Source organism: Sceloporus occidentalis, unplaced genomic scaffold (assembly GCF_023333645.1).
Source record: "Sceloporus occidentalis isolate IW3139 unplaced genomic scaffold, rSceOcc1.0.p SCAF_82, whole genome shotgun sequence".
Lineage (NCBI taxonomy): Eukaryota > Metazoa > Chordata > Lepidosauria > Squamata > Phrynosomatidae > Sceloporus > Sceloporus occidentalis.
Window position 1 is genome coordinate 261,677 of NW_028317062.1, and position 22,752 is coordinate 284,428.

The window sequence follows — 22,752 nt, forward strand, 5'->3', positions numbered from 1 at the left end:
TTGTGGTCTGGCATTTCTTGCCACTGGTTGGCTACCATGAAGCAGCCAATCAATGGCAGGAAAGCACTACAACTTAAATTGAGGGGAGTATAATAATACAATACATTAACGTGTATATGATCATTGAAGTATCCCTTTAAGAAAGAAAATGCCAACGTTTTCACCAACAGTTAAGCTTTATTGAATGGTAACTGCATTATCTAGCTTCAATATTTATCAGAATATCGAATAGAATGGCTAATTTCTCTGAATGAAACATGGACCCTGTGTTTGATTAAGCTTATGGACCAAGACAGTCAGATACCAGAAAAAATAGGGTAAAGCAACAGTCCATAATGGATGATATATTCAAGTTACACAATTTCTATGCCCTTGTCACTTTCCCATCACCACTCCAGAGACAATAAAAGTCATAACACAATATGTATATTTTACATTTAACTGTTAACTCAATTTGTGCTACTATGAAAGGATCGGCAAATCGCTAGTTTTTTTCTTTTCTTTATGGTTTATATGTCATAAAAGGAAAACGATTTTATGCCATTTCCCTTATAAAGTCTGCACAGAAATCCACGCGTGTGTATGGGTAAGCCCATATGGTGAGAAAAATAAACAACATGCCATCATTATTTTCAGACATACTTGCTGTGGAGGTTGCATGAATCCCTGTGGTGGGATGACCTGCTGAGTAGGAGAAGGGTGTCCTGAGGAAGGGTAGCCAGTGGCGGGGATAGCCTGTCCCCCTGATGTCATGATGAAGCCAGCCTGCTGGGGATGTTGCGATATAATGGGAGGCTGGTACATGGCAGAAGATGGATCTGGTGCCTCAGTTGAGCCCTGGCGACTCAGAGTCATTTGTCCGAAATGACTGTTCAAATCATCAGCCTGCAAAAGAAATGAAACTTTATACCAACCTCTGGTCCATACATTAGTACTTAAAAGGTTTTGCACATGTTCAATAGCACTCACACTGAATTAGCAGCCAATAGCAGTAACGCGAGTGAAATATCAGTTTTTAGATGTGTACAACGTAACTATGCAATGAGGTACACACACACATACATACATATACATACACATATATATATACTATATGGATGAAAGTAATTAAATCAACAGGGACTTTTATAATATCACACCCAAAATACATACACCAATATGTAGTTGGTCCTCCCTTTGCAGCTATAACAGCTTCCACTAATCTAAAAAGGCTTTCCACAAGAGTGTTTCTGTGAGTTTGGTGTGGAAGAACTTGACTGGCTGCACACAGAGCCCCGACCTCAACCCCATCAAACAAACTTTGGGATAAACTGGAACACAGATTGCAAGCCAGGCCTTCTCATCCAACATCAGTGCTCGATTTCACAAAAGCTCTACTATATTAATGGGCAAAAATTCCCACAGAAACATTCCAAAATCTTGTGGAAATCCTTCCCAGAAGAGTGGAAGCTATTATAGCTGTGAAGAGGGACCAACTACATATTAATGCAGGGGTGTCCAACCTGCGGCCCTCCAGATGTAGTCCTGCAGCAGCTGGAGGGCCGCAGGTTGGACACCCCTGTATTAATGTATTAATTATGTATTTACAATGTCATAAAAGTCCCTGCTGGTGTAACGGTCAGTTGTCCCAATAATTTTGTCCATATAGTGTATATATATATATACAGCCATATATCACATAATGCATACTACATTAGCTTATGGCACTTATTATAAATGCTCTGCACAACTTAAATGTTTCCCCTGCCCTACAGGGTGCTGCCGCAGGAAAGTTCACCCTTGCAGCTTGATGGCAACATTAACCGGCCTAGGCCAAAGAAAAAAAACATGCCCTTTTTACATGCCAAGCACTCCATTTGGCAGTGCTTTAACTAGGATCCGTAAAACAAATCTGATTTACAGATTGCCTCATCCTATGCATTACTGCCCTTTTAAACAAACTGATATTTAAAAACGAGGCAACTAAATGTTCAAAGACTAAAACGTTCCAATAAAAGAAAATTAGAAGTCAACAGTGCATTAATCGCAAACAAATGAAGAGACAACATGTTTCCTATAACAAAGGTATTGCCTTGTATGAAAAACAATCTTATCCGCTGCAAGGCTTTCCAGCCATCACCAGTTAAGAGATCACATTCAGGAAAATGTTAAACTTCTCCAACTAATGTTCAAGGATTTTATGATTTAGTAAAATCATGGAAAAACAAACATCAAGTATACCAACAGGATTCTCTTGAGACATGTCCAGACAATCCGTGTGTACGTAACAAATGTTGAAGAACAGGATACCCGAGGGAGATGTATTTCTACAACAGAAAAGCCTTGAGGAAAGTAACTCTACTGGTAATCTATAGAGAAACAGGGTACGTACAGCTGCTTTAATGAAAATATGGAAAAGTAATTTCCCACCACAATGAAAACAAACCTCTTAGAAAAGTAAGGAATAAAGACGTCCAGATCCACTTTACTCACTTGCAATAAATGATGGTAATAAGGCTCAAAACAAAAAGAGCCAGAATCCGAGGGCAAATCCAAAACAATTTAATTAAAAATGACAGCCAAAAATTCATACACTGTCACATATGGCAAAGACTGGCAAATATCTGTAGACAAAGGGTACATCCATATACGTGTACCCCAGAAGCAGAACTCATCCTAAGCCCTTACTGGGGGGGGGGGGTTACCAGACAAATAAAATGGAAATATTTCAAATTTTAAATGATGATTAAGACACAAGTAGTGAGTGGGACGTGGAGGCAGAGCATTACACGGTGTTTTATTGTAGCCGTTCCAGGACATTAGTAAGATGGCAATGCAGAATGATTATATATGGCACACTGACATGTGCTGAAAAAAAAACAGAACAGAAAAAAAAACTTGCAAAAAGTACAGAGAAAAAATAACACACTGTTAGCCTGGTCCCTCCCATATTATCAATTGAACCATCAAACTAGTTGCTACATTTTTAGAATCCAGACAGAAAAAAATGTCATGTTAGTAAGACCCCTCATGCCTTATACTTCAGAAGCTATTGTTTCAGTTAAAATGAATCTACCCTTTAAATAGGTTATTTTTCTTTGAATAAAACAGGAGGAGGGAATGGTTGAGCGAATATACCAGATTGTACTGCTGGGGAGGTGATACTGGCAGAAGGACTTGGGGGCAGGAGCTGGCGGAGTACTGGACCGGTTGTGGAGAGGGCTGGAGGGTCTTGGCACCAGCAGAGCAGCATGCAGAGAACAGGACAAAGAAAGGATGGGGGACGGAGCGAGAGGAAGGGAGAACAAACAGTGGTTGGGAATGGGTGGGGGAATCGGAGGGGGGGAAAAAAAAAAACAGAAACAAACATTAGTACTACATTTTCTTTTTAACCAAAACATTGCTAAATCACATCGAGAACTTTTATTTTTTAATATACGTCGCAAGTGAAAAACTTGAAGAGCTACCGAAGTACGTAGAATTCCACATAATTATCGATGCAAAAGGAAGTTTATTTTTGACACGATATGTCACAATTTTTGATTAGAGTGAAATACCATTTATATACATTGTTTTAAATGTCAACATCTGTGATAAAATACGGTTCTCACCTCTCGGATCCCTTGTGCTATAAAATAAATGGTTTTCCAGCAGATCTTCCACTTTCTAAAAAGTACCTTTTACAGTTTAAACTAAGTCTATAAAGATTAAAATAAGCAACATTTAAAAACTTATTTCATGTGTTGCATTTTTTACCTTAATTTACTTAATATGGTGCCATTAGAGCACCGGACACAATGGCCTGTGTGTGCCATGTTGCTTTCTTGCAGGGGCGTCCAACATGCGGCCCGTGGGCCAAATGCGGCCCGCGGAACCTCAAGGTGCGGCCCGTGTGAGATCGGCAGCCAGGATCACAAGAGCCCTGCTGCTTACTTTAGGGAGGGTCTATTCTCTGCTCCAGTCCTGCCTCCTCTGTGGGGAGAACGAGGGAGGCCGCGCTCCCTGCTGAAGTCTGATCGGCATCGAGAGCTGTAGAGCAGGTAAGGGGGTGGGGGAGGTTGTGTAAATGAGTATGTCTGATTGAGGGAATTAATCTGTGAATGAATTTGTGTGTGTGTGATAGCATGGATGTGTAAGTGCTGGAACCTAGACATGATGGGACTGTGACTGCTGTTAGCAATAACACTCCTATCGTGCCAAGTCAGCCAGTACATGCTGAAACCTGGCTAGCTGCCCCCCTTGTGTATTGATGCTGCCAGCAGTATGGTGTCTGCACTTACAGCCACCCTGTACCAGCATGTATTGGCTGACTTGGGATGATAGGAGTGTGATTGCTAACAGCAATCACAGTCCCATCATGCCTAGGTTCCAGCATTCACTGGTTGCCTGGGTATAAAAAGCGTTTGCTGTTAGCAATAACACTCCTATCATGCCAAGTCAGCCAGTACATGCTGAAACCTGGCTAGCTGCCCCCCTTGTGTATTGATGCTGCCAGCAGTAAGGGGTCTGTACTTACAGCCACCCTGTACCAGCATGTACTGGCTGACTTGGGATGATAGGAGTGTGATTGCTTACAGCAATCTGCTAACAGCAATCACACTCCTATCATGCCAAGTCAGATTGTTGATTTTTTTTTGTCCAATTGTGGTGTGTTACTTTTAATAAAAGCGTGGTTACACACTAAAATTGGACAAAAAATACAATGCCCAGCCAACCAGTACATGCTAGAATCTGGGTATGCCTGAGATTGCTGTTAACAATTATAATATATAATTTTTTGGTACAATTTTGGTGTGTAACTTACTTTTATTAAAAGTGTGTGGGGGGGGGGGGGGGTCACTTTCAGGTTCGGCTTAGTGAACCCTGAATTTTCGGTTTTGGTCCAGAATTTTCCCTAAAACTATTTTATTTTCTTATCCAGAATTTGTAGGCCCAGAAATCAGTGAGAGGAAAAGTAAAGGTTTTGTGTCATTTACTTTATTTTAATCTGCGTATCTTATTAAAGGCCATATTTTCTCTCAGTGAAAAATGAGTGCGGCCCTCGCACGTATACAATTCTGATGAAGTGGCCCACTGCAGAAAAAACTTGGACACCCCTGCTTTATTGTCTTGTTTTGTGTATAGTGTAGCTGTTGTCATAAGATATATTCATTAACCCCTTAAGGACCGAGCTCATTTTTTCTTTTTGTACCCTGTGGGACCGAGGCTGTTTTAATACTTTTGTGGTGCTTGTGTTCAGCTGTAATTTTCTCCTCACCCATTTAGTGTACCCACATAAGTTATATATTGTTTTTTTCAGGACAAGATGGGCTTTCTTCAGATACCATTATTTTGATAATATCATATTTACTATAAAAAAAATAAAAAAATAAAAATGATGAAAAATTGAAAAAAAAAAAAACATTTTATGACTTTTATTTGAAAAATCTTTTACTCACCTAAAAGAGCAAGTAAAAAAACTAGCTAAATAGATTCTACTACTTGTCCTGAGTTTAGAAACACCCAATGTTTTTATGTTTTTTTGCTGTTTTTTGTAAGTTATAGGGCAATAAGTACAAGCAGCGTTTTATGATTTCCAAACCTTTAACAAATCTGGTCAGTCTGCCTCCATCTCCTCTTTGGAACATCTTTGAAGCCGATTAACGCAATTTAACCCTGTCAAACCACATATTATTGAAAACTAGACACCCCAGGGTATTTCAAATGCTGTTATTTTAACCCTTTCCATGCAAGAGTTATACAACCACACTTTGTCAAACTTTGTAATAGTAATTTTTTTCAACACAAATTGTACTTCAGTTATAGATATACAGGTCCTGGTATATGTCACTGTCAAACAACACCCCAATGTGTGTTCAGGAACATCTCCTGAGTGCAGTGATACCCGACATGCATGGGTTTGTCGTGTTGTTTGAGATTTAAAATGCCACATTTGGGAAGTGCGCTTTTTTCTCCATTTTGGTCAGTCTGTACCTATGCCATTTTTTTTATATATTAGACACCCCTTGGGTATTTGAAGTGCTTTTATTTTAACTCTTTGTTGAGATTTTTGAGAAATTTTAGCACTTGCTCAAAATAAACGTTATTTTTTTATTTTAATTTTTTTAACTTTTTTTTATATATATATATATATATATTTTTTTTTTTTACACATTTTGCTGGTACTGGATGGTTCCTCTAGTGACATCACTGCATAATTATTTTTAAATGTTAGCACATTTTTTTTTATTATTTTTTGAATATTTTACTAATCACATTGTGATTAGAAAGCTGGGCTCCATTGACTTGCATGGTTGAATGCAGTACCTGTATTCAACCTGCAAGTGGAGCCAGAGTTCTCTAGAGGGTCTGGAGACCATCTAGTGAACTTTTAAAACTTGACTTTTTTTTTTGGTCTTTTTTTTTTTTTTTTTACAGGGCAGCCGCTATCTTGCTGATGGTGAAGATCACCGGCAGCGGCGGCTGTGACCGCTCTCCGGAGCGGTCACAGTCCATCCAGAGGTAAGTATTTGGTGTTGCTGGATGCCTCCTGATCGAGACATTCCAGCGACACCATTTAAGTTTAGGAGGTGATCATTGATCGCCTCCTAAACACTTTTAAAACAATGTATGGCGGATGTTGACGCCCCGGGGAGGGGCCAGACATGGCCCCCGATCTCGGCGTTACTGAATGCCTCGACATCGAGGCATTACAGCAACGCCGTTTAAGCGTTTAACCCGGTTTTTTTAATATTAAACCGGGTTTGAACCGGCAAAGGTCGTTAAGGGGTTAATTTTTTTTCCTCCTGTTTACCTTTCCCCTTAAAAGCGGATTGGTTTAGGTTGCTTTTGAAAGAGTGGATGATTAAAATGAAGCTGAGACAGGAAACTCATTAGATATGCTGGTTTTGCTACCTTACGTCACACATAACCCCAATGTGAGATTGTCTTACTTTTAGATCACATGCTTCCAAAAACAATACTTTATTTCACTTTAAAACTTCATAAATTTTAGTCTACTCCGATATAAGAATCAAAAGTCAATTTATAGGTTCCAAAAACACATCGTTCATTAATTTTGTCCAATTCTACAAATTTTCATACGTGGCGATTGTCATCTCATATTTTGCTACTGACAGCTTAATTCTCACACCGGGTGAATTATCTTCCCAGTTTCCTTAGTTTTGTAACGTGAATCTGTATTAGTACCATATCATTACAGCAATATTTACAAGGTAATCACGGTAGTTTAAGATATTTTAATATTGTATTCCTATTTAACAAATGCTGGGCCTTTTCATATGTCATCTATTTCCACTGATGATCTACTATCGCTGGCCTGTGTCGCAGAGAAAACATCTAGTCTCAGGCTCAAATAATACAAATGTGTAATATGAGGCCTACCAAACAGGTGTAAGCATGATGCGAATACAGTGTATTGGTTGTACAATGTATACCAAAAACGAAAACTGCACTTCTCGCCCCAACAAAGTTGGCAACAAATATATAAACATAATATAAATGAGAGGTTTTGGTTATATGAATTGGCCAAAGCATAATTAAGCTCACCCGCCACATGAAGGCACACTCTCAATAGGGTGAGAACCTACTCTCACCTCCTGCATAGTGGGCACACAAAGCAGTAGTGAAATAAATTAAATAAACAGAAATATGTTACTGCAGCACAAGACATGAAAAATGCATGAACAGCAACACAGAAATAAGAAGCAGACAAGAGCAGCCGACAGGAACATCAGTTATGAGAAAGAGGAACAGAAAAACAAAAGGTTCTAACGGAAGAGCGGGGGGGGGGGAATCAAAGAAAGGATGAGACAGCTGCAGCAGGCATTGGTGAGATAGATGAAGAGTTATCGAATAGATGGACCAGACGACACTTGGTTGGTGACTCACCTGTGACATTAAGTGGTTACTCATGGATTGCTGCGGAGGAGTGGGTGGCAGTGCCTGGTGAGGATGGGGATGCTGTTGCTGTGTCGTGCAAGGTATGACGCTTCGAGTGGACTGCTGAGAGGAGGAAGAGGCTTGGCTGCATACTTCTGGGGTGCCTATCGGCAAGCCTGCCAAGAACAAACAAATGCAGCCCTCACCGTGGAATGAAAGCAGGGAGAAGTTGATACTACCAGCTACTGAAATCTAACCCCTACATCTTCAGCATAAATATATGAATGAACACCGATAATGTAGCACAGTGGCCTCAGTCAGATAAATTCAATGAATAATGCATCAATAATTCATCTAAGTGGCAAACACATGGATGACACTTGCTCACACACTTTAGGAATATGAGGGTCTAGTGTAGCACGTATAATGTGTAAATGGAAGATTTAAGCTGCATACCTGGCCTACCAGCACGGTTAATTGCACTCTTATTGCTGCCAATACTGTCGCCTCTGGTTAGGATTGAGATACCACTGAAGCTGCTAGCTTTGGTTACTGGAGGACGCATATTGCGACACGGGCCATCCGAGTCTGTGCTGCTCCAGGGCCGAGGATCCAGAGACTTCATTTCACCGTCAGTGCTGCTCTGTCGACTGCAAGAGCCTCTATTCAGCAAGTCCCTGTTACCCCTGAAGGAGAACAGAGAGGTTATCACAGCACACACACCTACAAAGACGCAAAAAGGTGCTACGTTCACCTGGATTGTTCCTTTAACATTACCAACATACACAAATTGATCAGAAAATGAAAATAAGTCAAGGTACATTTTAATGACTGTTCTGTGTCATCTTAAAGGGGCTGTTCTACGTACGCTACAGTAATATTCCCATGGCAATATACAGCATTGAACCTCTCCAAGATAAAAATAACCACACAGAATTCTACACCATGTAGGTTTATTGAAATCTAGAGACGAGTGCACTCCTCACAAGGCGGAAAGCCATTTTTTAGAAAAGCCTATTTGCAATTGTGTATAAGCATAGGTAAAGAATACAAATCTGCATAACACACTAGGTGACACAATATTAGCTTCATTTAGGTGGAACAATTCTTTTTATACACAGTATAAACAAGCGACTTTAGAGTATCAGAATTCCCTACAATTAACTTTTTCCTTACCTTACCAGTTCTTGAATTCACTATTTAGCCTGGAATATTTTGTTAACTGCCCGCACTGACTATATAAAGCAAGCTATAAATATAATATAATGTTTAATCTATAGCCTGATATTGTGATGATTTTAGTTAATCAGATCAATTACACAGGAAAAGGTTTATTAATAGGACACCAATGGATTTTATGTAGGTCTTAAATACATTAATTTCATGTTAAACTAGATCCCCAAGCCTCTATTATATATCTGCATATTGTTTCCATGAGGTCAGATGGGCCCAGCCAACGGGAGAAACGCACTGGTAGGACACTTCCAGGTATCTTCCCAAAGTATTCCAGGTTATATGGAAAACATGTAGCGACCAGAAACATTCATTAAATGCGTGATTACTACTAGATTGAGAATAGCTCATTAGCTCTTTCCGGGAAATGTTCTTTGCTCCATCATACCGATCCCACAAGCCACCTTTAAGCTGCAACAGTATTTTGTTAATCATCAACTTAAGTGACTAATAGGAGTCACACTGTAATTTGTATGCGATTCTAAGATTAACGTAAATATCGAATTTTAATACTAAGATCAAGGAGAAAATACACCTTGAACAGCATTAATTTATTGGGGGCAATATTATCACGTAACATTTTGCAAAATATTAACACAAGGCACATATCAGGGCTGGGCAAATTTCTGTGACAGACAGACAAATATAGGAACCAGGCTATTTATGGCCCAGAAAAGGATGGGGCTATAATGATCAGAAATGACAAAAATACAGGCACCATGGCTACCTGGGACTTGACGTAGGCATCACAAGTACGTAACCCACACAGGGAGAAAAGAGAGAACTGTATTCTAACATTTTTAGCAGGGTATGACTCTCCGTGGGCAGCTAGATAAAATTATTAATAAGGACAAGCTATTCCCGTTCAAATACAGTGGTTCAATGTGATTAGTGCATCTTAATGAGCTAATGTAGTGCGGGAATTTTACATTTTCACTTAACAGTTACAAGGATTTAGCCATTTCTTTTCCTGACAAAGGAAAGTACGTTCTATTGGCTCTGCCTTAAAGTTATTGTGATATTAGATAAGCAGAGGAGCATGTGATAAAGCAAAGCTTAAAGATGGTGGAAGTAATGGAGTTCAGACAGTAGGGTCATGTAGCATGAAGCAGTCATCCACGTGGAATCAAAAACTAGACTGGCTTAAATCCCACGTAGATCAACAGAAACATCTGTATTTATGAAACCTATTCTTACAACTGAAAATTGTTAACGCATAAGACAGGGCTCGACAAATCCCAGGCGCCAGGATGTAAGAGGCTGAGTAACCACACGGGGGCGCTGCTGCTGCTGTCTGCCCAGGAGTCTGGGCAGACAGCACAGCCACTCAGAGCCCGCCCCCGAGCCTGAGATCACTCCCACGGAGTGAGCCTGTAGGCTGAAACCGCGGTTGCTGCAAAACCAGCAATCGTGTTATCAGCTGCCACAGGCAGCTTCAGGGAAGGGGGTTGTGTGTTGATTGGGTTCCCACACAAGTGTGGGGACCTGACCCAACACCCCCCTGCTGCCTGATCGCTCCATGAGAGCGACAGTGCAGCGTTAACCCCTTCAATGCCGCGATCGTGGCATTTAGGGGTTAATTGCCGTTTTGTACGGGGCTCTGCTGCTGGTGGTCTGCCTGGAAGCCCAGGCAGACCAGCAACAGCAAAAACGAGCCCCCACAAGCCCTTTGATGATTCCTGTAGGCATGGAAGCCTACAGCAGTCATCAAAGACTCCCCTCCCTGCAATGGCTGGTCTATAGACCAGCAATTGAGTCCCAGCTGCCAGAGGCAGCTTCAGGGACAGGGGAGAAGGTTCTTTGATCTCCACATGAGTGTGGACACCAGCCCCAACACCCCCCTGCTGCCTGATCGCTCCATGAGAGCGACAGTGCAGCATTAACCCCTTCAATGCCACACTTGTGTATGACACATTCGTGGCATTGCAGGGGTTAACATTTTTCCCCACAAGCTTGTGGGGACTAAATATCAGTCAATGCTGTGCTCCAATGGAACATCAGCATCGAAAGAGTTAAAAAAAAAAAAAAATTAATAATAAAAAAAAAAACAGCACTGACCTGAAAGTCCAGGGTGCTTCCAGGTCAAACGCTGTGAGTTTAGTAAGTGGGCTGATGATGATCCGATCACTCCTAACCAACTGTTAGTTTAAAAAAATCCTGGCTCCTAACTTTTTTACCTGGCGCCTAGATTCACAACAAATTTGTCAAGCCCTGGCATAAGACAAGAGAAAGCTTTTCATATAGAAAATGTTTGCTTGGCAAGAACCAGGCAGATGCTCATTGACCGATAATACATTTTACAAATAATTTTGTTTTGGCCGCATACTCCAATAAGCATTATTTTCGAGCCAGGAGCTCTATTAAAAAAAAAGCACTCTTCCCATAATGATTTCAAAAATGTAAGGTCTGAAGCACCTCCTAGTCACATTGGAAGCCCTGTTTCAAGTAACGAAACCCCAAATAGAACTAAAACCACAATAGTCTGTTTCCAAGAGGGGGGGGGGGGAACCAAAACATGTGTGACTGTAGTTAAATAAGCACAATAAAGCGCACAAAATAACACATACAAATTCCAATTCTGGCATGAGCCAGAACGAAAACTCTGCCCACAAACAAAAAGGATGCTCAAAACAAAGTACACGGCAAGAAGACCTGCACCAGTAGCCATGCAAGGAGAGTGTAAATACCAGTGACCTGCACAGAAAATACCGAATATATACAACATAGATGGTACCTAAACAACTGTCTCCTTTTGAGAGAGATAGAGGTAAAGCCTTCTCTGTAGACTCTGTTGGTTACATTAAGAGGGAAGTGGTAAAATCATTAAGTGTCTTCACTTACAACAATGTGAATGTGTGTGAGTGTGTGTGTGCGTGTGTAACATGTACATACTGTGTGTGCGTGTGACATTATATATATATATATATATATATACACACACACACACACACACACACACAATATATTTTATATACACTTGACCATGTCATGTGGACAATTGACCATCACACCTATACAAACTTGTTGGACATCCCATTGCAAAGCCATATTAATATTGATCAACAACAGGGTTTCAGTTACAGTTTTCATAATTAGCAAGTTCAGGGTTTTTTCCTCCAGCACATTTCATAAAGTGTTTTTTTTTTTCTTCTTCTCATGTGTAGCACATTCTATTTTAGAGGGTTTCTTTAAATCTGTGTGCTCTTACCCTAATAAAAGCAGGTGAGAAAGCACATCGCCTTACCTGTTATCAACATGACCATTCTGGGCAGACTGGTGGGAAATAAAGAAAGAGATGATGTAAAACAGTACAATATTAAACTAGCCCATGGTGTCTAACATTATACTTAGCCGACCAAATGCAAGAAAATTTAATTATTTCATGGTAATAAATTATCACCTCGATGACACTATCAAGGTGTTAAAAGTTTAGCAACTTTCTTAGTCAAAAACTTTTAGTTTTAGTTTAGCATCTGTTTTTGGTTTCTGATAAAAAGATTTAAAATGTTTACATACAGCAATTCTTAATCATGCACACAAATGTTTATTTCAACAACTAGTAAAAGTTTTTGCCATGTGAAGTCAGGCACTAAGATGCACACTGGCTAGTTAAGGAGGAAGTGGTTAAATCTAAGCAGAGAGAGAACAGAACCAGGGCAAGGCAAATACGGCTCTTTCTAAACCATGGCAGTGTTCCAGCGAGAGACATTCGTTGGGGAGAGGGCTAAATTGTAATAAGCCAAATAAACCGATGTCATGACACTAACCTCCCGCGCAAAAATCCTTTCCCGAACCCTTTGGTATTCTTCTTCCCTCTCTTCTATGGACTTACTCCTCCTCCCATCTTGTAAGGGAACTCTAATCTGTATCATATGAGCAAGAATTATATTAAAGCAAGATAGACTGTGTTGCCATGTGCAAGATACACGTACACAACATTTGGCCTTAGGCTTTTTAGGAATTTGATCAATATTACAAAAAAAAATAAATTGTTACAATGGAGCAGTGATCAAAAAACATTTAACAGAGCATCGCAACCTGGGATAAACCCAAATTGTGACCCCAGCATTGAAACCGTTTCTCAAAAGTGTGATTACGTTAATCGGATTTATATTTTCCAGCTGTAGCATGCTATCGGTCTCCACAAATAAGATAAATCATGAGAACTCCATTTCAACAAAGACTGGACTGGAATCCGATATCAGCACGGAGAATTAAAGGCTCAATGTTATGTAAATTGTGTTTATTGATTACTATAAGGCAATTAGTTAAGAAAAAAGGTAAACTTGTACTGCATGGTGTGTTTACTAAGCATTGGGACCTCAACGGTGGAAAACATAAGAGTAAATTAAACTATCAGCCCAACAGCACTACATCTAATTGGTAAAGTGTTCTATGATACATATCACAGGGCCAAAAGGATTGTAAAAAGGAGAACGTGCTTTATAGTATTTGGGTTTTATGCTCCTTCTCTTTCATGCGCTCCCGCGCTCCCCCCCATCCAGCAGTTAAGTATAGATGGACACTGTACTGCCAGTAGAAAAGAAAATGTCAAAACTAAGTGAATTCAGTACAGTGATTTAATAGTTTAAAACCAACGAAAGAGAAAATCCCTGGTCACCTGATTATCATCTCGGTCCATGCTGGCGTCATCCCTTTTTAGAATAAACCTTTGTTGGAAATCACAGCTCTTTTCATCTTTGATGTGCTCAGAAAACCTCTGCTCTGGACTGGAAAAAAAACCCAAAGTCTCAGATCTTCATATTTTCCGATTAGTAGGGTCTAGCTAAAAAACATGCAAGTCTAGTCCAGCGCTGTCCTTGTGGACTGCAAACACGCCAGTTTTCCTTCATGTGCACACATACACAACGACATATTGTCTGATTATATGTCCACTAAAAATCCCTAAAACTTTCCGGAATTAGACACGCTTCAATGTGAGACAATCTTAAAGGGGGCTTCGGATATATAGCTAACTAAGCTTACTTGTAAAACATCATGGGTTGAGTATACAAAAGCAGCAGAATTGTTTCTAAATCTCTTTAACTGGCATAAGTAAAGCAGCCTATTTGGATTTTATATACATACAAAAAAGGCACTGTTGCAACTTTCCATAAAAATAGGACATTTATTCTCTCCGCAGTTTAAATAACAGGGGCTGAATCGTGGACATTTCTAGCACAAAAAATAGAATAGCACACAATCGCAGCTTTTTGGGAATACTGTCTTGGAACACTTTAGTTTCAGTGATGCCCGTACAAAATGGCTTTCCAGGTGAAAACTGCTTTATAAATAGGTGCCAACACTAATTACATTGTAATTGCACTATGAGACAAACAACCTGTTTTCTCTTTCTTTTCTTACTAAAGTTCTAAGATTAGGTTTTATTATGCAGCACTGTGAAAAAGTACTTGTCCCTCTCTGATTTTTATTTTTCTCACACTTAAATGTTTCAGATCAAACTAATTTTAAAATAAAAGAAAGAAAACCCGAGATGACCCAAATAAACACAAAATTCAGTTTTTAATATAATATATATACACACGTATCTACATCTATCTCTATCTATAGGGAAAAGGCTATCCAATCCTTCCTGGCCATTTGTGAAAACCCATTGTTCCCTTAGTGACTAAATCAACAGACTAATCAAAGAATTAGAACCTGTTTTGAAACAGGCCTCAAAAAGCAGCAAGATGCCCCTACCTAAAGAAATTCAAGAACAGATCATTGGACAGTCTGGAAAGGGTTACAAAGCTATTTCTAAGGCTGTGGGAGTCCAATGAACCACATTGACAGCTGCCGTCTACAAATGGAGAAAACTTGGAACATTGGTGAACCTTCCCAGGAGTGGCCAAACTACCAAAATTCCTCCAAGAGCGCATCAACAACTCATCTAGGAGGTCAGAAAAGAACCCCAGACTAACATGTAAAGAACGGCAGGCCTCATTTCACTCAGTTGAGGTCAATGTTTCCCACGATACAAAAATGGCATCCAATGTCTCACATTTGCCAATAAAACATCTTGATGACCCCCAAGACATTCGAGAGGATATTCAGTGGATTAAGGAGAAAAAAATTGAACTTTTTGGAAGACATGGGTTCTGTTAACGTAAAGCTAACGCAGCATTCCACAAATAAGATAATCATACTAACGGTCAGAAGGTGGGGGTGGCGATGATGTGATTTGGATGCCGTGGCATGACCTTAAAAACACAGTTCTTGTTTGAAAACTCACCAATGTGGCTGAACTAAAACAATTCTAATAAGAAGAGTGGACCAAAATGTCTCCAAAGCATTTGATAGCAGTTGTTGCCACCATAGATAACACAACCAGGTATTAGTTTACGGACCAATTACTTTTTTTACATGGGCAATATTGGTTTTGTCTTTGTCTTTTGTTTAAATAATTTGGATGATCTGAAACATTTAAATATGACAAATAAGCGAAAATAGAAGAAATCTGAAAGTATATATTTTTTCACAGCACTACAAATGACTGTGCCATAAAGAAAGATGGAAAGGGTAAGATCAGTCATCAAAACTGACATTTAAAAAAATTTCTTCATTAGAAACATTTACTATAAAGTAGCAGAAATCCACAGTATGGTGATAAAGACCACAAACAGTTCATCTCTGTTACATAGCCAGCATCACACCCGATTCCTTCCCATACATATGTTTAACCTGCTTCTGAATAATTACTAAACATCAGAACCTTTAAATAAAAGAACAAAACATATAAAACTTACTTTTAAATAAATAGTTTGCTGTAAATGGAGGATAGAAACATTTGGAGAAAATTAGATACAAGACCCCCTCCCCCCCCCCAAAAAAAACCAGTAATAATAAAGGTTGCATGACAACTGTTTGGGTAGCCAAGCTGCAACTTACATCCGTGTGTTGCTAGTTTTGTTGATGATCACAGCCTTGCCTGTTTGGTCTACATTATGATCCATGCCAAAGTATGCAGCAGCACGATGTAAAAGCATCCTATGATATGAGGTCATCTGTGGAAACTTCTTAAATTGATTGCTAAATTAAAGAACAAAAAAACAGATACTGTAGAATCAAAAGCCTACTAGTGCAAGATCATGTGGATCAACTTAGATGTTGAATCACAGTAGGATGTTAAGCACAATCACGGTACACATTCGAAACAAGAACATATCGGAAGCAACATTTGGTAAGCTTGCGAGCAAGACCCTCTTTACCTAATGTAAAGGTTTTCCATAGTGATGGGAAGTTCGGATCATTAAAGTGAATCGGATCATTTCGATTCGTTCACTGAAATGATCCGATTCATGATCCGGATCTTCGGATCACTCAGTGTGTCTGCACGGAGTTACTGTTTTCCAGTAACTCCGTGCAGGCACACTAACGATTGGCCCCGCCCCTTTCATTATGAATCCTCCCCCCTGCCTCCAGTGATGTCAATGAAGGCAGAGAGTCGTTCAAAGATTCGGATCTTACAGGGATCCAAATCTTACAGTGATCCGGATCACTGTAAGATCCGGATCTTTGAACGACTCTCTGCCTTCATTGGCATTCTAATCATTCAGAGAATGTCACCATACTGTTATAAATAATACATTAATAATCACTGCCCCCAGGATTTACATCCCCCTTTACCTGCAACTGCACCTTAAGCTAACTTTATTAAATTAATTAAATTAACCCTCACCATTAAATTAACCCTAAACACCCCATCAACCATGACTGCCCTAAAATTAACCCTTAACACCCCATCAACCATGACTGCCCCTAAAATTAACCCTTAACACCCCATTAACCATAACTGCCCCCAAATTAACCCTAAACACCCCATTAAGCATAACTGCCCCCAAATTAACACTAAAACCCCATTAAGCATAACTGCCCCCAAATTAACACTAAAGACCCCATTAAGCATAACTTCCCCCAAATTAACCCTAAACACCTCATTAAGCATAAATGCCCCTAAATTAACCCTAAACACCCCATTAAGCATAACTGCCCCCAAATTAACCCTAAACACCCCATTAAGCATAACTGCCCCCAAATTAACACTAAAACCCCATTAAGCATAACTGCCCCCAAATTAACACTAAAGACCCCATTAAGCATAACTTCCCCCAAATTAACCCTAAACACCTCATTAAGCATAAATGCCCCTAAATTAACCCTAAACACCCCATTAAGCATAACTGCCCCCAAATTAACCCTAAACACCTCATTAAGCATAAATGCCCCTAAATTAACCCTAAACACCTCATTAAGCATAACTGCCCCTAAATTAACACTAAAGACCCCATTAAGCATAACTGCCCCTAAATTATCCCTAAACACCCCATTAAGCATAACTGCCCCCAAATTAACACTAAAGACCCCATCAACCATACCAATTTATTAGGTAATTTATCTGGAGTACATGCAATTAATTTAGGGGCAGTTATGGTTAATGGAGTATTTAGGGTTAATTTCAGGGGCCGTTATGGTTAATGGGGTCTTTAGGGTTAATTTCAGGGGCCGTTATGGTTAATGGGATCTTTACGGTTAATTTCAGGGGTAGTTATGGTTGATGGGGTATAAGGGTTAATTTTATGCTGATGACTGAGGGTTAATTTCATTAATTTAATAAAGTTAACTGTAGGTGCAGTTATAGGTAAAGGGGGGCAAACTCAGGGGAATCTAAATCCTGGGGGCAGTGTGAAGATTATTAATGTATTTATTTATAAAAGTATGGTATCAGTGATATTCTCTGAATGATTCGAATCTCTGTAAGATTCGGATCCTTGTAAGATCCGGATCCCTGTAAGATTCGAATCATTCGACTCTTCGGATCATTCGACTCTTCGGTTCATTCGACTCTTCGGTTCATTCGACTCTTCGGTTCATTCGACTCTTCGGTTCATTCGACTCTTCGGTTCATTCGACTCTTCGGTTCATTCGACTCTTCGGTTCATTCGACTCTTCGGTTCATTCGACTCTTCGGTTCATTCGACTCTTCGGTTCATTCGACTCTTCGGATCATTCGACTCTTCGGATCATTCGACTCTTTGAACGACTCTATGAGTCATCGTTCCTGTGTGAATTAGTGAGCTGTAACCTGACCCCAGAGTGCTCTGCAGATGACTCACAGCTCTAGGATCAGGTTACAGCTGCATGATTCACAGACTGAACCGCTACAAACGAATCGTTCAGTCTAGTGAACCGACTCATCCGGATCACTAAAAAGAACCGGATCAAATGAACGATTCGTTCATGATCCGGACATCACTAGTTTTCCATAGTCTGCCCATTCTAGTTTTATCAGTCATTCAATGCATGTAATGTAAGAAGCGCAGCGTAAACACAAAGATAATAATGTGAACTCAATTACAGACAGGAATATATGTTGAAGATTATAGAGAGAGCAACACAATCTCTGTACTTACCTATTGTCATTAATAAATTCAAGGATTTCTTGTTCTAATTTTAGCAGCATCATTCTGTCTCTGTGGAAATTAGACCCAGAGTTAATAACGCTACTGAACACCACCTTTAGTACTTTCTGCAGAAATATTATTTCTACTAGGACAAAAAAACAAGCAATGAAACAGACTAAAAACATGAATAAAAAAAATAAAATCAAATGTATTAATATTTACTACCTTGGATTATTCTTCAGTGTGTTCACTAAAAATTCATGTACATCTATTCCTGTAGAATCTGTGTATTCCTGACTGGAATCTGTAATAACACATAGGTTAAAATCCCTCGCGACTCAAACAACCCATCGAACACATTGCACTGCAACATCACAATGTTAATTACATAACATTTTTCCCAAGGCATCTCATGCTTCTACTTGTGCGGAAAATGTGCTCCAATACTCATAGGGCCACAAAGGAGTCCAGATCCCAATTTTTTTGCTTTTTGAGGCTGCACTAACATGGGGGAGTGAGGGGGGCAAGGCTTTCCCTCTCATTTACTCACTGGATCAGCCACAAAAAAAACACAATAAAAAAAATAAACACCAAGCGGAGTTAACCCCTTCAATCCCAAGGGTTTTTGGTACCTCAAAGCCCAGAGCAATTTCGCCATTTTTGGGGTATGTCGGTTTAGCGATGATTCTCTTTTCCTGTGAATAGTGTACCCATGTAAACTATATATTGTTTTTTTCAAGGAGAGATAGAGCTTTCGTTTGATACCATAGTTGAATGATTAGCTGAAAATTTAGAATGAGAAATTTAGTAAAAACTAGCGAAGATTAGAAAATTAAACTAATTTTTTTTTACATTTTCCCTCTGAATCCTCACAAAATTAGGTAAAGTGATGGAAAATCCCCTCCAAGTTTATCAATTCAGGTGTCCTGATTTCAGAAATACCTAATTTATATAGATTTTCCAGACTTTCCCAGCACCAGGGAGCATACTATAAGGTGTACAATTTTGTATAATTTTTATGCCTATGGCTTAACGGGTTTGGGGGTTGTGAAGGGGGCAGGAGGGTTACACTGGCTAGATGTTATGCTAGGGCAATGGGAAGTAAGGTTTTTTAAAAAAAAAATCTTTTTTTATATATTATTTTTTTTTTTTTGTTATATATTATTATAACACATAAATGGTTAGAGGTCCTCCTAGGGACCTCCTGAACATGCCAGTGATGTCACAATGACATCACAGCTCACATTATATATTTTTTTTGTATTATTTATATTATTTTAATGATTTATTTAATATTTTTTAAATGGACTAACTTTTTTTTTTTCTGCTTTTCTCTTTCAGGACGGGAGGGGGAGTCAGAGACATGGTTTCTCACTCCCCTATCCGCGATCCCCCTGCACCGATCACACTGTGATCTCTATGCAGGTCCTCACAGACCTGCATAGAGAACGCAGCGTCTCTGTGCCTCATCGGAGGGGATCTCCTGTCCTCCGATGACCTTCCGGGTTATGTCAGCAGTGACGCAACCCGGAAATCGCGCACTTTCAACTGTAACAGCTTACTTTCATGCCGGAAGCTGTTACAGGAGATCGGGCTTCTGCTGCCAGGGGGGAGTCCAGGCTGTCAAACGACAGCCTGGTCTCCCGTGCAGCGGCAGGGATGTGTCCCTGACGCTGCACGAAGGGCTGGACGTACCGGGACATCCATAGGGGTTTCTTAGTGGGCGTTTTTTGGACGTCCCGGTACGTTTATAGGGGATTGAAGGGGTTAAGGGCTATATCTGAGAACACTTTAGTAAACCTGAGGTTACAAACGTCTATAGGTTTGGGGCTTGTTACGTATCTAAGCAGTATTGTGAGTTAACAGCAGCTCCCATTTAATACTTCCTGCAAAGAACGCTAACCTCTTGATAGCATTTTCTTTGGCCCCTTTTCTTTATTTTTATCTTCCTTCTCAGTCACATCTTTGCATGGTTTATCTTCCTTGTCAGAAGGACAGCTGATATGTAAATGAATGACATCCTGAAACAAGAAAACCCAATTAAAATCTTCAGAGAAAAGAAGAATCATACAAAAAAAAAATAAGTGGCACTGTCACCCCTCTAAAATATGTCAGCTAAAATGGCCTGAAACAGAAGCAAAAGCCATTACATTTAACGCTATATAATACAGATACCAAATATTTGTGCACTTATTATTATTATTCTGCAGGTATTAATGAATGCCAGAATCCCACCCATGTGCCAATTCACATAAGTGAAGCTAATAAAGCAGTAAAAATCCAAGACGGGGATGGTGGAAAGATATATAAAAAAAAATCCTAGATCCTAAGACGGCAGTACCTCCACAACGGTGGCCATTTGCACTGGGGGCACATGGGCAGTGGAATGAGCGCTACCTTTGCTGAAGCGTGTCTTGTGGGGTGTTTCTGAGAACACAGAACCCTTTACGTTGCCTGGCCTGGCCTCAGTTAGACCACTGAGACCCTTATTGTTACGCACCTGTTTTTAAACAAGTACATTATCAAATAATAAAGTCATTTTTGAAAGTATCTTCAAAAAGAAGAAGGAAGTGTTAAACAGAAAAGCCTTCCAGAACTATTAGAGGCTAATATGTTGTGGGAATTTAAACATGTATGGGACAGACATTGGGTTATCCTACAAAAGACAAGGACCAAGTAAGGTTACAGGTCCTAGATCAATGGCAACTTCACGGGTCGAACAGCTGTCATCTACAGTGATTTATTATTTCTTCTTAATATATTTAATAAGTAAATGCGCGCACACACACACACACACACACACACACGGAACCTAGAAGAATACGGTTACCTTACAGTATAAGATATCAAAAAGAGAAAATTTACAGGGACAGTTTAATATATAATTTTACCAACAAATCAGCTTGCTCAATTTACAGAGGACATTTTATATTAAGAAAACCCACTGTCACTTTAAACAGTAGAACCAAAAACAAACCCATTTGTTATGATTACCTGAGGCTCCAATGGCCCATCCACGAAAGGCCCAGAAGATTCTTCACACACAGCTAAACCTCTAACAAGCTTTAACTTTGAGTTGGACTAAGGGAAAAAGTAGGAAAAACAGTCACATACGGCACATACAAATTATACACAGCATACAAGCATCTCCACAAACTAAGGTAACATGAACCTTACAAGTAAAGTGAAAATGAAAGTACAGTTTTACATATCAGGGCATAACAATTATCTGTCCCTTAACAGATCTAAAAATTAGCTAAATCCAAGCTCAGATGAACATATGACCTATTACTGTGTGTTATGATTTACATTGGGGCAAAAAAGTATTTAGTCAGCCACCAATTGTGCAAGTTCTCCCACTTACAAAGATGAGAGAGGCCTGTAATTTTCACCATAGGTACACTTCAACTATGAGAGACAGAATGGGGGGAAAGAATACAGGAAATCACATTGTAGGATTTCTAATGAATTCAATGAAAAAATCCTCGGTAAAATAAGTATTTGGTCACCTACAAACAAGCAAGATATCTGGCTCTCACAGACCTGTAACATCTTCTTTAAGAGTCTCCTCCTTCCTCCAGTCGTTACCTGTATTAATGGCACCTGTTTGAGGTTGTGGACAGGTGTCTTTTATACTGATAACAAGTTCAAACAAGTCACACTCCAAACCCCACTATGGCCAAGACCAAAGAGCTGTCGAAGGACACCAGAAACAAAATTGTAGACCTGCACCAGGCTGGGAAGACTGAATCTGCAATAGGCAAGCAGCTTGGTCTGAAGAAATCAACTGTGGGAGCAATTATTCAAAAATGGAAGAAATACAGGACCACTGATAATGTCCCTCGATCTGGGGCTCCACCCAAGATCTCACCCTGTGGTGTCAAAATGATCACAAGAACAGTGAGCAAAAATCCCAGAACCACACGGGGGGACCTAGTGAATGACCTGCAGAGAGCTGGGACCAAAGTAACAAAGGCTACCATCAGTAACGCACTACGCCGCCAGGGACTCAAATCATGCAGCGCCAGACGTGTCCCCCTGCTTAAGCCAGTACATGTCCGGGCCCATCTGAAGTTTGCTAGAGAGCATTTGGATGATCCAGAAGAGGATTGGGCGAATGTCATATGGTGAGATGAAACCAAGGTAGAACTTTTTGGTAGAAACTCAACTCGTCGTGTTTGGAGGAGAAAGAATGCTGAGTTGCATCCAAAGAGCACCATACCTACAGTGAAGCATGGGGGGTGGAAACATCATA

The 22,752-nt window shown here is 39.8% G+C and overlaps 1 protein-coding gene across 12 annotated transcripts in view; it reads right to left on the bottom strand.

Annotated features, from left to right (window-relative positions):
- The window catches only part of LOC149285208 (R3H domain-containing protein 2-like), a 35,978-nt gene that overhangs the window by 7,174 nt on the left and 6,052 nt on the right, over positions 1-22,752 (bottom strand). For 3 of the 12 annotated variants that reach the window (XM_089495667.1, XM_089495666.1, XM_089495665.1), the window contains exons 3-16: positions 21,492-21,578; positions 20,401-20,518; positions 18,723-18,801; positions 18,507-18,566; positions 15,985-16,125; positions 13,715-13,823; positions 12,861-12,956; positions 12,338-12,366; positions 11,828-11,881; positions 8,317-8,546; positions 7,877-8,036; positions 6,139-6,154; positions 3,118-3,210; positions 643-885 (exon numbers count right to left, since the gene is read on the bottom strand). In XM_089495667.1, coding sequence (XP_089351793.1) covers positions 643-885; positions 3,118-3,210; positions 6,139-6,154; positions 7,877-8,036; positions 8,317-8,546; positions 11,828-11,881; positions 12,338-12,366; positions 12,861-12,956; positions 13,715-13,823; positions 15,985-16,125; positions 18,507-18,566; positions 18,723-18,801; positions 20,401-20,518; positions 21,492-21,578 — 1,515 coding nt within the window. Of the gene's footprint in view, positions 1-642; positions 886-3,117; positions 3,211-6,138; positions 6,155-7,869; positions 8,037-8,316; positions 8,547-11,827; positions 11,882-12,337; positions 12,367-12,860; positions 12,957-13,714; positions 13,824-15,984; positions 16,126-18,506; positions 18,567-18,722; positions 18,802-20,400; positions 20,519-21,491; positions 21,579-22,752 lie in introns of all 12 variants that reach the window. The other 9 variants (XM_089495669.1, XM_089495668.1, XM_089495670.1 and 6 more) reach the window with 8 other exon arrangements.